Source organism: Astatotilapia calliptera, chromosome 3 (assembly GCF_964374335.1).
Source record: "Astatotilapia calliptera chromosome 3, fAstCal68.1, whole genome shotgun sequence".
In the NCBI taxonomy this organism is placed as follows: domain Eukaryota; kingdom Metazoa; phylum Chordata; class Actinopteri; order Cichliformes; family Cichlidae; genus Astatotilapia; species Astatotilapia calliptera.
In genome coordinates this window covers 32,518,446-32,534,449 of record NC_137424.1, presented here as the reverse complement: position 1 = coordinate 32,534,449, position 16,004 = coordinate 32,518,446, and the positions used below count along the sequence as shown (strand labels likewise).

At 44.8% G+C, this 16,004-nt stretch overlaps 1 protein-coding gene across 4 annotated transcripts; it reads right to left on the bottom strand.

Moving 5' to 3' along the window:
• Positions 1–1,794: 1,794 nt before the first annotated feature.
• Positions 1,795–15,953, bottom strand: wrap53 (WD repeat containing, antisense to TP53). Of its 4 annotated transcripts, none has more exons than XM_026161640.2 (11): positions 15,707–15,953; positions 14,811–15,256; positions 14,532–14,706; positions 12,521–12,616; positions 10,644–10,752; positions 9,907–9,995; positions 8,045–8,268; positions 5,325–5,536; positions 4,026–4,129; positions 3,743–3,886; positions 1,795–2,950 (listed from the first exon to the last, which is right to left on the bottom strand). In XM_026161640.2, exons 2-11 carry the CDS (start codon positions 15,076–15,078, stop codon positions 2,725–2,727), a joined length of 1,647 nt encoding a protein of 548 aa, XP_026017425.2. In that variant the 5' UTR covers positions 15,079–15,256; positions 15,707–15,953; the 3' UTR covers positions 1,795–2,724. The 4 variants fall into 4 exon arrangements, with proteins under 4 accessions (XP_026017425.2, XP_080155985.1, XP_026017422.2 ...); XM_080299859.1 differs by having other exon boundaries at positions 14,550–14,706; XM_026161637.2 differs by having other exon boundaries at positions 14,532–14,712; positions 15,707–15,917.
• Between the last annotated feature and the right edge of the window lie 51 nt (positions 15,954–16,004).

Sequence of the window (16,004 nt, the reverse complement as noted above, 5' to 3'; positions counted from 1 at the left end):
CAACAATACTCTAAACTTTAAATGATGCCCACTGGGTGCTAAAGGGCCCAAAACGTGCCAGGTAAATATCCCCCATATGATTACACCACCAGCAGCAGCCTGGCGTTTTACTGCAAAACAGGATAAGAGGCATGCTTTCATGGTGTTTACACTAACTCTGAGTGTTGCAGGAGACATTAAGACTCCTGATGTCAGTTTGGAAGATGTGTGAATTGCATCCTGTTTCCTGTTCCAGCTGAGGGGAGTGGCACCCAGTGTGGTCCTCTGCTGCTGTACCCCATCGGCTTCACGGCTTGACATTTGCACTCAGAGATGCTCTTATTCATACCTTGGTTATAACAAATAGTTCTTTGAGTTATTGGTGCATTCCAATAAGCTTGGTTTGGTCCATATCCTCTGGAATTTCCAGAGACTGTGCACCCAGAGGACTGCTGCTTATTGGACAGTCTTAAAATACTTGACCTCTGACCCGGAGGTTCAGGCCACGGAGATTTGAACTCATGGTGACGACAATATCATGAGCCTTTTATGGCTAGTTGCTGTGTCCAATCTTTGTTTTTACTCACCCTCTGAAAGATATTAAGGCTTTTAAGGTATGTTTCCTAAAGAAAAACCTAAAATCACATATTGGTGACGTGTGAATGTTGCAGAGAGCTGAACAGAAATCAGAATTCTTGCAAGCGTATATAGGCAGGTTATGTCCCCATATATAACAACACTAGTTTGAAATCCGACAGAATGATAACAATGACTCTCGTGTCTTGATCTGGCAAATAGGAGAATAAATCACGCCTGTGTGTTCACGTGCGATCATGTTACATGAGAAAAGTCGAGAATATTTATATGAAAGCACAACTACATTGTTCTGTGTATATGTCAAACAGTTACCTGCTGGCAGATTTTCATGTTATAGATGTTTCCTCTAAACTCTGATGCAAAAATGACACAAATTGGTGAACAAAAATTCATCCGAGTGCAGGAAATTGTGTCCAGCCCTCAAAATTTCCAAGAGGGAGGACCCACAGACCCCAAGCTTAATGTGTCCCCACCCCACCACGCTCCCTCCGTGTCAGTCATCACCCCACTCACTCTTCACTCTGGTGGGGCTGAGATACGGACAGGTCAAGAGCAGACAAACAGGCAGCAATCGCTACACCACTCGATTATTTATTTCTCTTATTTAAAACCTTTTTTTTTTTTGTGTGCCCCCAATTTTCCGTCTTGTCGTCTTTCTGCCTACTTTCCTCTCCCAAGGCGGAGACGGTCGCTAAGCAACCCGCACAACACAACACTGCAGCTCTCCAACTTGGCTCAGCGCTCGCCGTGCCCCTGTGGTTTCAGACAATCAAATACACGGGTGCGTGCGAGTGTGCGTGCACGTGCTCGCACAGAAAGCGTGTGTGAAAGGTGAAAGCTATGAATAGTTTCCATCTCATAAGCAAAAGCCAACAGTCCCTTTAGCTTTTAAGAGCTGCCTCTTGACTCGAGTGCGGCATCATCTTGCATTCATTGAGGATTTATTGCAGGGCATCCAACTCTGAACCGCCTTCCACTGAAAACGCAAAAATGAGTGAGGCTGCGAATCTGTGGAAACGTGCTTTTAATTCATTTGAATAAAACCAGCAGACAGCTCCCTGTTGTGCACGGAGGCGTCCATCTCCAGACTTATCTTCAAGGACAACGCGATTCATAACAGAGTACAAATTTGTGTAGAAATAATAGCTACAAAATTATAGCTCCCATTGCTTGGCAACATATCTGAATGAATGAATAAATCAAGCAACCGACACAGGCTTTAAAAAGTGATCGATTTAATCAGTGTAAAGATCCAAGGCTTTGGTTGGAGCACGCTGAGCTTCTCACCAACCTGCAAAGACACTACAGGAAAGCGCACCCCGGTAACAACGCGAGCATTCGACAAACGGCTGCAAGTATTAATGCAATTAATCAAACACAATGTCTTCTGAGCTGCTAGCACCACTCGCACGGTACAAAAGCACCACAACCAGTAGGAGGAAAACAAAAAGGAAAGAGCACATTTCAAGCAGCAGCTGCTAATTACAAGACTTTCACAGATTGTTTTTGAAGTTACATTCAAAAAAAAGGAGAATCGTCATCACGGCTTTACAAAAATATACATTTGTGGGCATGCACGGAGCAACGCTACCTGTCACGTCTGGCACTTTAAAAAAGAAGCTAAAACCAGGAGATCCCCGTCACTTTACAAAAGCGAAAACTTGAGAACAAATGGCACTTACTGTAACTATAGCAGTGAAAGATCTCCGGGGAAGCATCGCAGCTACACGCACACGTAAACAAACGCTCCCGCCGACACGGCCGAGAGCCGAGGCGCGATCAGCAGACACGCACGCACGGACACAGTGAGAGGATTTCACTTCCACCACATGTATTCTTATTCAGGAAGTAGAGTCTCTACTAAAATGAAATAAAGGTAAATGTTTAAGAAGAGGCTGGTTATATTTGATTGTAATGTCCTAACGTCTCCTTAGAAAACACACCTCTTATCTCAGCATTAAGGCTTTAAAGAACCTCTTAACTTTTGGCTTTGACATTAACCTTTTTTTCCCACGTTCTGGTGAAGTTGGCAGTAAACTACAAACAAACAGCCCGCTGACGGTCTATTTGTACAAACCAAAATCAGCTTTACACACAAACATCACATGTGTAACTCGATTTGTATCAGCTGAGTGCAGTGACAGATTATCAGGCCTCTGCTGCTGTAGTGCTCTGGTCTTGGCTCCCTTCAGCGGCAGGGCTAAGCGGTCCCGCCCACCACAGGGTCAGGACATTGTCCTGCCGGGTGTCTTGCCGTGACATCACAGCACCGCTCCCCTCCGTGTCAGAGGCCGAGTCACCCTCGCTGTCGCCGGGCCACGGGAACTGCCGCTGGCCGCTGGATGTTGCCAGCAGCGGCATGAAGGGATGGATACTGTAGAAGAAGAAGAGGAGAAGGACGGAGCAGCAGAGGGGGGCAGAGAGAAGATCCAGGAAGGGACAAATGAAAATAATGGCGTGATAAGCTGTGGAAAAAAAACTGTTTCTGCTAGCGTGACATGACTGGACTTTCAGCTATTGCACATGCAGCATCACGCTTGAAAAAAGAAAATGCACGATTCATTTCACAGAAAACAACTGAATTACCTCAGGCTTTGCAACATTTTATACATAACTACTGCACATTTACACCATCTGTGTTTAATTAAAAGTCAACGTTTCATTTTTAGTACATCATTGGCTTTATTCTCTGCAATCACGTATTCACAATCAAAGCTGTTTTTTGTGCCAGAGTATCCAGAATTATTGAGAAGCTGTGGTTTGGTTTTCACTCTCTGCTCTCACAAAGCAGTGACATGCCTGACTAAAGCCAAAGCTGCTCTGTCACTGAATGTTTTGGATCATTTGTTTTGCCTCCTATGATTTTGTGAAAAATGACTGCATGACCCAAACAGCCTGACACAGCAAAACAGCAGCATAACTGAACAACAGCGTAACATAAGTGAATTAGAAAAAGCTGAAACTTTGTTAATTAATTGTTAATTTATTCAGTTTTGTTTCTACCGAACAACAATGCAGCTGATCAAGATTAGCTTCACCTTTGTAAAATAACACTTTTCCTCTCATGTTAAATATTGAGAAAGATCCACCTTCAGTCTAATATTATAAATGTTTTCATTACTGGAATCTAATCTGTCAGTGAGCTGGATTAGATTAGTAATCATACCTGACTCCGTTGGTGCAGTCCCAGTACGCCTGGAACCTAAGCTGAGGCTGCAGTAGTTCTTCATTACCATCAGGAGGCGCTGTGTGGGTGTCCCATACTGACACCACTCCCTCCGTGTCTCCACTCAGCAGGTACCTGCCAGATCTAAACGCACACAAACAGAAACACGAGTGGGAATCGGCTAATACGACGATCCTTGCTGCTATTTAACACAGAAAAACCAGACGAATCACATCACACTCATATACAACAGGATCACTGATGCAGTTTCCCTGTTACTTACTGATCGAGGTCAAAGTAGATGCGCTGATTAGTGGCCACGTTCCTTTTAAGAGAAAACACAACTCTTCCCGGCTCTCTTAGGTCCCAGCACAGGATTTCTGGATCCTGCACACACACACAAAAGAATTTCCATGAAATCATTCGTTCCCAAGCCTGGATGCTAACTTTATCCATCACAAACAACTGCCACACAACAAAAGGCAGTCAGAATTTATCTTCACAGCCTGTATATAAAATTTGGACATAGCCACACTAAGGTCATTTTGGGGTTTGAAGCTTTAATATTAACATTTTTGCCAGCGTTAATGCTTTAGAGCCAGAAGTCAGCACGAGAGACACTTCCAAGTTAGCTTAAACTAGCTAGCATGGTTAGCAAGCTGCATCAATAGATTTTGTGTGCTACACGCAGTCACTTTCATGCATAACTGTAACAAGCTGATAATTCTTGATTTCACTACTAGAACATGAGCCATAAGCATCTTGAACAGTCTGCACCTCGCGGCGGGACATGCTCGTCAGATAACTTTGGTTAAAAATGTTCCCAAAGGCACAAACTTGGCTAAGTAGTGCAGTTCAGTAGCTGAAATTAGCAGAAGTGAGAACCAGGAATAAAGCAGTCTCTTCCTCAACTTCAGCACTGACTAATGTCCAAGTTTGAAAAACCCAAAGATCATCAATGATGGAGAAGCTCAGGTTGATCATGATCAAATCACAAGTCACTGGGAAAGCAGCAAATATGCCATTTACCAACATCTGTAGTTTTTCAGCCTCAGGTTTTGCCACTTGATAAAGCTTCAAAAAGCCAAACTTTTTGTCCAATTTCTGTTCTGAGGGTTGAAAACTCAAACACACATCTCTTCAGAGGACACAGAGTACTTACAATAATCATAGATAAAACAATAAAACAAGAACTATCAGACTTTTGATTGATAGCTATTACTTTCAATGGGAGCTCTATTAAATTTAGGAGCTACCATTAATCTTCCTTACACACTGCCTTGATATCATTTCTTCAGATTAGAGCGAACCTGTAGCTGAATTAGCTGGCATACAGTTTGCAGCAGGAGAATAATGTTAGATGCTAGCTTAAATATTTCATTTTAAGTTGCTGACACATGCTGAGAGGACTGAGTATCATGTAAAGCTTTACATCATACTTGTGTATTTATATTGTGCAAAGCAACATCAGTTACCTGCTTAACACCCAAACACAACTGATAGTTTGTGTGTGTTCAGCAGCGATTGTTACCTTCGGGTATCTCTCTGCTTGAAGCTGTGTGCGAGTCTGTTCGTGCGTTACCTTGCGGCCGCCGGTGTACAGGTAGTTGCCGTCGGGGGAGAAGAGCAGATGGGTGAGACCTCCGTGGTGACGGGTCGGCAGCAGAGCCAGCAGGGTGCCGTCCTGGCAGGAGTAGAGGCCAGCGCAGCGGGAGTAAGAGCCACAGGCGTAAACAGATTGGCAAGGGCTGAAGCCAAAGCAGGAGATGATGCCACTCTGGCCTTGCTTTTTCACTGCGGTGAGGACAAGAGAGAGCATTTGGCAGCGCTTTCAGCACTTTATAGTTCACAGGACACAATTTGCAGTCTCGTCGACTCAAAGTTGACTTTTTGGCAGTTCAGACATTCCGGAGTCTGTCCATAAAAGCAACAGATTTCTCAGTGATTACACCAGTGAGCCAACGGATTACAATCTCAAGGTGATGATGGTGTGTGTTAGTTAAAGCCTTTGCTGGATCTGCCTCTGCCAATTTAGAAAAAGTCGTTCAAGTACATTTAAAAAAAAAAAAGAGCTTCCAGTGAAATGATGCCATATGAATGTGAGACGGAGGAAAGAAATGCATCACAGTAAACATTGTGTTCTCCTTGGTTTTTGTCAGAAGTACATAATAAAAACGCTCCTTGTCAGTTTGTTCAAGGAGGCTTCAGCCTGTGAGATGTGACAGCCAGCTGTCAAACAGCAACTCACTGAAAACAAGAAACAACCGACTTCACATTATCCTCCCTCTCACGTCTGTTTACTGTCTAAGGGTTTCAATTTCTCACAATATTTCTTGTGAATCCCAAAACGTTGATTCTGTTCATCTGGACGAAGCGTTTGGTCACTCATGCGAGCGGCTTCTTCAGTCTCAGCTGACTGCACGTTTCCCCAACCTTATAAACCGACCAAGTGTGTGAACTGTGTCTTAATTCCACATATTTCACATACGAGGGTCAGTACTACAGGCAGAAACATGGGTTCCCCAGTTTCACCCATTGTGGCCAATTTGTATATGGAAGAAGTGGAAAAGAGGGTTTTGTTATCCTACCCTGGGACACCACCAAGCCATTGGTTCAGGTATGTGGATGACACCTGAGGGAAAAATCAAATCTCAGGACGGACCACAATTCATGGATCACATTAATTCTGTGGACCGACACACCAAATTCACCAGGGAGGATATAAAAAGTGTTAGCCGTCTTAGACTGTGAGATTTCCATCAGTAATGGGGGACATCTAAAAGCTGACGTGTACCGTAAACCTACACATACGGATCAGTATCTAAGGTTTGACTCTCATCATCCACTGGAGCACAAACTGGGTGTCATCAGGAGGCTACAACACAGAGCGAACACCATCCCCACAGACACAGCGGCCAGGGAGGCAGAAGAACGGCACATCAAGAAGGCCCTGAGTAAATGTGGTTATCCCAGCTGGACCTTTGTCAAAGCTGGGAAGGCACCTAAAGAAAGCTCCAGCCGATCCAGGACAGAAGGACAACCGCTGCCTAAACAAAAACCTGTAGTGATCCCATGTGTGTCAGGAGTATTGGAGCAGTTGAGACGCATTTTCTCTAAACACTTTCAAACCCCAAAACACGCTGCACCCAAAATTTGTCACCCCAAGGATCAGGTCCCCCGACACAAACAGAGTAATGTAGTGTACGCTGTTAAGTGCCAGGAGGATTTCTACATCTGGGAAACAAAACAACCCTAGGCTAAGTAGTTAGGTGTTCTGTGTTGTCCTAACTCGTCAGGCCAGAACTCCACAGTCTATTTCCACCTACAGGCCAGCGGACACTTTGAATGATGAGGATGTAACATCCTGGACAGGGAGGAACGCTGGTTTGAGCGCAGAGTCAAGGAGACCATTTACATGAAAAGGGAAAGACCATCTCTGAATCGAGGAGGGGCCTAAGGGTACATCTGTCACCATCTTACAATGCTGTGATTGCAGCCATTGCATCAATGACCAGTGGTCATGGATCATTGGTGATGACAATATGCAAATTAATGATTTAGACTGACTGTCCATGGTTTGCCACTGGTGCTAGTTTCAGTTATTATGCAAATACTAGGAGAAACCTGCAGTCAGCTGAGACCGAAGCAGTCATTTGGATGAGTGAACAAACCTCTTCCACTGAAAACGCTTCATCGAGATGAACAGAACCTTTTAGGATTTACTTACCTGGATGCTCGAGCATGCATCACGACATTTCTTGTGAACACTATTTATTTATAGCTGCATTTTTGAGTGTCGTTGAAGTTTGCTCACAATCAGCAAAACATCCAACACAGAATGCGTTAAAAATGACGCTGCTGGTAACAGTATCATCAGAAAGTCAGTGTCTCACTGCAAACTGACACTTCTTCAGTCACTCTGACAGCAGGACTTCACCGCTGTGAAGGAACAATGTGTTTATAGCACAAGGGTGTAACCTTAAAGCAGTGTTTCTCAAATGTGGTAACAGTATCCCTGAGGGAACTCCAATTTAATATCCTTGTTTTCAGTACAGTCGTTAACTGCTGTAAAACCTCACACAGGAAGAAAGCAATAAACACAATCACACCGGCTGTGAGCAGGAGGCCAGCTTCTAATATTTTAATGAAAAAAAGACAAACTCAATTTGTGGTGATACACATATTTGTGTTTGGCCTGATGAAATGAAACGAAAAGATGTTAAATGGGTTTTACGTCACCCGATTGAGGAAAGCTCATCGACAAGCTTCAAGGTGAAAGCCGATGAGACGTTGACGACTGACCTATTGTGGGTCGCTCCTCACAGTCTCTGCCCGGGCGCTCGGTGTGGAAGACCCTGACCATTTTGTCAAACCCGCAGTAGAGCTGCGCGCCATCTGGAGAGAAGCACAGCGAGTGAGCTGCCGTCAGCTCGTCCAGGTGATTGTAGGGTCGGAAGCTGGCTCGCACCTCCCCGTAAAATGCATCCCACACATGGACGGGGTTGTCACGGCTACTGCTGGCTAGACTGAAGAAGAGGAGGTCGAAATAAATAAATATGAATGAATGATTTAGAAATGAATGAGATGAACAAACTGAGCTAACGGAGGGAACAACTAACATGTACTGCAAAACAAACATACAGCTACATGCTTCGCCTCATTATGAAGACAAGGCCGCAGCACATTCTTATTGATCCGCATCAGGGCCAAAGACTGAGCCATGCCTTTTTAACTCTAATTATTGAGCACTGAACAAACGCTGAAACATCACTGCCGCTCAATTAGACAAAGGAAATGAGCCCCCGCCGCTGCTGCCGTGTTCTGTTATGGCCCCTGTGAGCCGCGGCTTTATTCCAGAGCAGGGAAATGCCCAATTATAATGCTAGACTGCTGCTAGCTTGGAGCCATGCCTAGAACTCAGCGCAACTTAACCGAGCCATAACAGGGGCCCTTATTCCCTCTCTACAGGAGGGGCATCAACAACACACGGCTTTTGGCAGGCAGATAGTTCAAGGAGCGCAGAGGGAGAAACAAAACAGCGATGTGAAAAGAGGGAGAGAAAGGGTAAGCAGGAGACATGGCTCTCCTGCTTTGCTAGATGTTTTCTTTTAATCGTCACAACCGCAATCTTTTATCTGACTGCTACAGTCAGTCGGTGTACTCTGTCCGACCACCTGACTGCGCCCTGCAGGAGCTCCTGTTTGATAGATGGCAGCGATCTGAAGACAATCACGAGTGTTTGCTGTCAGTTTCCATCAGCATTTGGATTATAGACACGACTCGAGCGCTTCCCTGCCCGCGAGACTTTTGTTGATGATTTTGGTTTGTCCAGCTCCAGACCCTCACCCACTAACATGGTGAAAAGCTGTATGATGTGAGGATGTCGGTGCCAGTTCTGGGCCTTGATCCACTCAACTGCGCGAGGGTCTGACTGAAGGATGATGGGAGTTGGGGGAGTTGGGGCTGAAGGGTAACACACCACGAAAACTGCTGGCAACCTGACCTCGGCTCATTAGCTCAGCCTTACTTCTCTCACCGCAGACGATAAGCAGCCTTCACAGCGACGGCTGGATGCTGCTGATGCTAACTTTCCTTCACAGCACACACACACCAACACTCAGTGATGTCATAATTGCCACATACTTGCTAGAGTGCACCCTTCTAAACACAAAAAAAGGAGAAGGAGATGAGAAGCAAAGCCTCGAGTCAGGGATTCACGAGGCCCTTTAGGTGTTGTCTGGACTCAGGAGTGCTGTTAGCGGGCTGAATCGCACTGTGGGCCTCAAACAGGCGAGCGGATTGCGACGAGGCGGACGAGACGCAGGCCAACTCTTCACTCGTAATGAGAGACATCAGAAAGCTTTTACAGCTTCCCTCCTTGCAGGCAGCCAGCTTCCACAACCGCTGCACATACCTCTGGGATCAAAGAATGAGACACAAGACTACAACAAAATCTTCTGCATTCAGACAGTCTATTAGACACACTGCAGCACAAAGAAAAGCCGACAAATTCACCGGGAACCCGATCCAACCACCCGAGATTAGAAACTGACACAAAACACAACCCGGTGCTTTTTTCAGTGTATACACATTTCACCGTCTCCAAGGTGGACTTGAAGCGAGAGGCTTAGGGAATAGTTTGAAAAAGACCAGGTTCAGCTCACAAGCACGTGTCCGGCTCCAAAGAGTTCATCTTGGGGTACCAGCAGTAGTCATAGATGGTGTCTCCTTCTGCCATCCGCAGCACTGGACTCTAGCAGAGAATAAAAGAAAAGACAGACAGTCAGTAACAGAGGGACTGAGACCTCCTGCATTAAGAAATGTAGGCCAAAGGCATCAGCTCTGAGGCTGACACTAAATAAGTGGCTACCCAGAAAAATTCAATTTCAAAAGCCAGTGGAAGCATGTGAGAAACAGAGCAATCAACAGTCAATCTTCTCCTCTCATTACAAAGGCTGCGAGATTTCAACTAGAGAAAATGGATTATATTTCAATTATTTTTGTTCAGTGATCCCAATCAAACCAGCTTGTAATACAATTAAAAGATCGGCTCACTACTTGACATTTCGCCCCGACCAAAACACAAAGTCCATTTTATTCCCACAGATTAATCTTCACTAACGCGTTTTATCAGGCAGATGTCTCAAAGGATTTTTGTTTATTGCAACAAAAAGCAAAACTGACGTTTAGTAATAACCTTCATAAACATCATAAACAGGGAAGCTCCAGATTAGACTGAGACTGCTGACCTTTACAAATGAAGGAGTCTTTATAGCTACGTTCATCTTTCAACTGAATTTAAATCCATAAAATAATGAATATTTGCTCTAACATTTGTTTGTTGCTTTCTCATTTCCCGTCGCCTGTCCGGCCCCCGATGGCAAGCTATTTGTGTACTCACCATTTCAGGAAGCAAGTCCCAGTTGTAGCTGTAAATCTCTGGAGGGATGTTGTACACTCGGAGGACATTGTCTGCACTGTTTGTCAGGATACAAGAACCATCAGGAGCCCTAGGTAAGAGGAAGAGGAGGGATGACAGATCATTAAAGACTAGAACAACAAGTACTCGGGCTGGGTTTGTGTGCATGTTAAAGTAACACAAAACACACATATAATACTAACATATATGCAGCTGCACTATAGCATGTAAGCAGCTCGTACACAGACAACTGTATTTATAGCATTAATTAAAGAAAACTGACCTTTTCTGGGTCAGAAAGGTAAAGCAGAAGTGTTATAACTAGGGATGGGTACCGGTGTCCGGTGCCATGATGGCACCGGTTCTGACATAAACGGTAGTAACCAGACCGAAAAGCAGCGCACATTTCGGTGCTTTATTTCGGTGCTTTATTTTCCTGAGCTGTGATACACTTCTAGCCAATCATTTTACGTTTCCCAGGATAGTAGGCGGGGCCAGGTACGTACGTTCAGTTAGAGCAGAGCTACAGATTAAAAATGTCCAAGGCGAAGCGGTCAAAAGTCTGGTTGTACTTCACAGCAAAATATGCAAACTCAGCAGCCTGCAACAAGTGCTTTAAGCTGATACTGTCAAAGGAGGCAACACCTCGAATCCGATGAAACACCTGGCGACGCATAGCGTTTTTTTTAAAAGCCGAGAAATGCGCCGTATTTGATAGCTTGCTGCGAGACCTCACACTGTGCACGTTGGGTGGGTTGCCAGTTATCGGACCCGGAGCAACATCCCCCAAAAACCCGAAGAATAGAGTCCTGGCCCCTAGCCCTGCCAGTGTAGCAGAAATGATGAGGATGATGATGGCAGCAGAAGCCGTTCTTCTCTGTGTGAGTAGCTTCTTGTTGTTCGTGTGTAATTTACGTTGAGTAGGCTAACCACGTTATTACATTAATGCATGTAAGGTGAACTAGCAAACATCATCATAGCTACATGCGGCTGTCTTCTTGTTTGATGGCAGATACTCCCTTCACCCTGGACAAAAAGGCTAAAATGACCAAAGAAAAAGTGGAAAACAGTTAAACATGAGAGGTTTAGGACAAAGTTTGTGTTTTTTTTCCATTGTTTAAGCACTGCTTCCAGCCAAGAGTGATGCCATATATGCCCCATAGCTGCAGAAAAGGCTAACATTGTTATCTTTTTACAAAAACAAACAAACAGCTGAACATGAGAGGTTTTTGGACAAAGTTTGTGTTCTCCATTCTTTAAGCACCGGTTTGAGCACCGTTTAAGCACCGGCACCGTTTCAAAAGTACCGATTTGGCACCGGTATCGGATAAAACCTAAACGATACCCATCCCTAGTTATAACTGGTACTGGTAGGTTTGAGTCTATTACCCTAATTCTCTCTGGCCTCCAATTAAATATCACATTGATTTTAAAATCCTATAAAATCCTAAATAATATTGCACCTAGCTGTCTTATTTGATCAAAGCTCAGGCTCACAGTGTCAGCCTGCATACTGTTCTGCCCAGACTACATACTAGTACTCTGCCCATTGGAAGCAACCAGTGAGTTCAGGCGTGACATTACTGGGCAGTGTGGTTGTAGCAGCATCTATTGTGCTCATGCAAACAATGATGGAACCTCACATGTTGATCTGATGCCTTTCCGAGAACTCCAAGTCCAGTGGCAAAACTCAAATATAGCGGCACCCCAGTGCTACCTACCTCTCAGCCCCCCTGCAGATGCACACAGTATCCATTTCAAAGCCTTACGTCGCCTTGTTTTTGTGTCTAAGCCCAGTATGTAATAACCATGAATACGCCCCTCGCAATGTTTTCTTCATATATAAAAAAAGAATTTACCATTTGCAGCCTTTCAGGTAGTTCTCCGGCAGGTTGGAGTACTCTGTCCAGGAACCAGTCAGCATTTGAGGGTTCTGGGTAAAATCTAAGCTGAGCCTGGAGACAGAGAGACAAGGACGTCCTTGGTCAGAGAGGCGCTCGCAACAAGCTCACGCACTCCACTAAAAGCTAGAGCTCACATTTATTAGGAGATGAGCACTTAAAGGTTTATAATTGAAGACAATTTTAAAGCTCATTGCTATTTTAGGCACACATCATCCAATGAAGTCCCTAGCCTCAGTCAAACACGCTCTGTGTATAAAACACAGTGGAAACTTCCAAGTAATAAGCTGCTTCATTTACACACAGTGACACTACAGCTGATTGTTAATTAGATTTCTATTAGTTGACTACATTATTTTTCATCCTGGGTCATTTTCTCCAAATTTTAGCATAATGATGTCTGACAGCCTCAAAATGATGAATCAGTTAATGCTCTGGTGCTTTTAGCTGCCCCACTTAAACACGAGTGTCAATTAAAAAAGCACTTCTCAACATCTAACAACACATTACTAAACACGACACTCTCACTGTCACTGATAAACTTTAAGCTTCAAACACATGTTGACTGCATTGATTGGACTGTTAATTATTTCATCTGTTCACAGTCTCCACCCACTCAGCCAAGTTCTGCACTGCTTACATAGTTGGTGGCTGGAGCCTATCGTGGACTCACATAGGTCTAGAGGTTACAGCCTAGACAGGTTGTGCATCCACCACAGAGAGACTGTAACTCTTCATGCACAGAATCACTGATTAACCCCACATGCATGCCTCTGGAGTATGGGAGGACCATACCTGACACATGCTATACGGCCTGTCACCTTAAATTCGTGTTTGATGTTTTATGCAAAGGATTTTGGTTACTTGGCAGATAATTTTAAGGTAGTTGCTAGGCAACATGATGTTGTTACAATGTCCAATACAGATAAGAACCTTCAGAGGCCCAAGATGTACATTTGGTTGCTCAGCGCCGGGTCAAGTAGGAGGAGTTGGGGGACAAACAAACACATAGTCGGAGATTTCATGTATCACAGTATGAAGTAAAGACCCAGTGTTAAACAAACACCGCTCTAAATGCTCCGTTTCAGACAGGTTCTTCTACTCTTGCGACTTGTATGACAGGGAATACCACTGTTATGGTCATTTCAGGGGCGCAGCTCTGGCTGTGAGTACAGAAGCCCCGCCCACCTGTTGTTCACAAGGATAGCTACTGTGAAGCTACCTGCTGGTTTTTGAAGTCCTGCACTAAAGCCACGAGATGAGCGTTTCCACTGTCGCCATCTTGGGTGCAACAGGCCAGATGAGATTGTGCCTAGACCTTGAAACTGCACACTCACTGGTTGATTCTTTTGATTGAAAAGTCATTAGCCAATAGTCTAAGGAGCTTAGAAAGAAAAGCGTCTGGACTTCTTTAAGTTGCTTGAAGACGTTTCACCTCTCATCCAAGAAGCTTCTTCAGTTCTAGGGTCAAATGGTGGAGAGTCCCAGATTTAAGCCCTGTGGGAGTGTCCCCCCGAGAGGGACAAAAGGACCCCTATTGATCCTCTACCTAATGACATGAGCCAAGGTGTGAAAATGATTAGACTACGATGACCTGGATGACTGAGAACCTTCACAGACTCATTAGCCAATGAGCATGCAACTCTAAACCATAAGACCTTTTCTCTCTCTCAATTCAATGCAGTCCAAAATAACCAACTGCGCCCATTAACTTCTGCACTGGCTTCCTTTTGTTTTTACCTGAAAAAGACAAATTTACCAGCTATGCAAATTGTAACATAAAAAAAGGGTGTAAGAAAAATTAAAAAGTAAACTTCATACTTTTAAAAATATTTTTCAGATGATATCTTCTGTGTTCATCTGCTACAATCTCTTCTAGCAGTTTCTGCCTTTTTATGAATGCGCATCTTGTATCTCAACTCTGCCTAAATATTGCAAACTTACTCTACGTTTAAATCTACAAATAAACCTTTTTTCTTCCACGTACTGTTGTCCGTCACCGGGGCTCTCTGCAGATCCATCACCGTTGTGTTCCTCCTCTGGTTTTGGCCCTTCTTCTCCATTTTGATGGTATTCTTCTTCTTCCCCGATGACTACTACCTCTTTCCCACTATGACCTCCCTCCTCACACTGCAGCAGGTCTCCTGTTCCTGACAGCAGAAGCCAGATTAAACACAGGTCATCTGTAATCTTAATTTATATTAATATATGCATATAATCATGAATTAAAACAGACACAGTCCTGTACCTTCTGCTGTTTGGGCTGGCATTCCCTGCAGCGAGCTAGGCTGTGTTGGTGTTTCTTCATGCCTCTGACCAGGCTCCACAACCTGATCCTGCCCCACGCCCTCCTCACTCATCCTCAGCCTCTTGGCAGATGGCAAAGCCCCTTCCTCTGAGATCTCCCCTGCACCTCCAGGCAGTAAAGGTGGAGGCTGTTGAGGGGGCTCATTATCTGCTTCGGAGTCCTGCCCTGCACCACCTCCACTTTCACCACCTCCCACAGAGTCTGACATCTTTGTTTACCTCCCTCTCTCTCTCTCCCGTGAAGCCCTCCACCCAGCTTTCAAGCGCCCGGTGTCCAGCGGTCGCTGTCAGACGTGGGTGAGGTAGGTGCTACTGGGGTAGTGCTTCCTCCTGCAGTGTGGATGTTTGAGTCTGTTGGGGTACGAGGACATCACAGCACCCACCAGCCTAGGAAACATTGAGTCGAGAAAACATGAAGACGAGAAAAGCGAGACCAACAATGAGCTCGTCAAAACAACGGAAGACCATGATAGCACGTTCACGAAAACCAGGAAAAAAACCGTTAAGTCAGACTGAAGATAAAGTGAACGTGCAGCTGCTGTGAGGGGAGCACGTCACTGCCTCACAGCACACACCTGTGGCTAGTCGTGACTGCCAGCTGCCTCACCAAACTAGCATACGCGTCTATTTGGTCAAGTTAAAGCTTGAGCGATACATATTACATTCTTTCTACATGTCCACGCACGCCCGGTTGCTATTATACATAATGGATGATTCTGGTAAATAAATCAATTAGCGACATTTGCTTTAGCTTCTTATTGAGCGTCCCTTCACATCGGAGCACACACTTTAGCCCAAGTTAGCATTAGCCTACGTTAGCAATCTGATGCTATATACCTGTGTTGTGGCTTGCCTGGCCTTTAGTTGTGTTCGCGGTTTGGCCGAAAAGCAAAACCCGCAGAATCAAGAGTTTCACCAAAAGCCGGAGAAAAAGACCGAACACACAAAACTAATCGCCGTCTTTCTGCTTCGGGACTTTGTTTCCCTTCACCATCTCATTAGGAGAAGTTGTAAACACTGCGGGCGGCCATGTGCTTCAAACTATCGCGAGAGTTCATTGGACGAGACGCGCTCAGTGAGTGCTGATTCTATTATGTGCGGATAAGCGTGATTCATAACAAGATGTCTTCTTGGT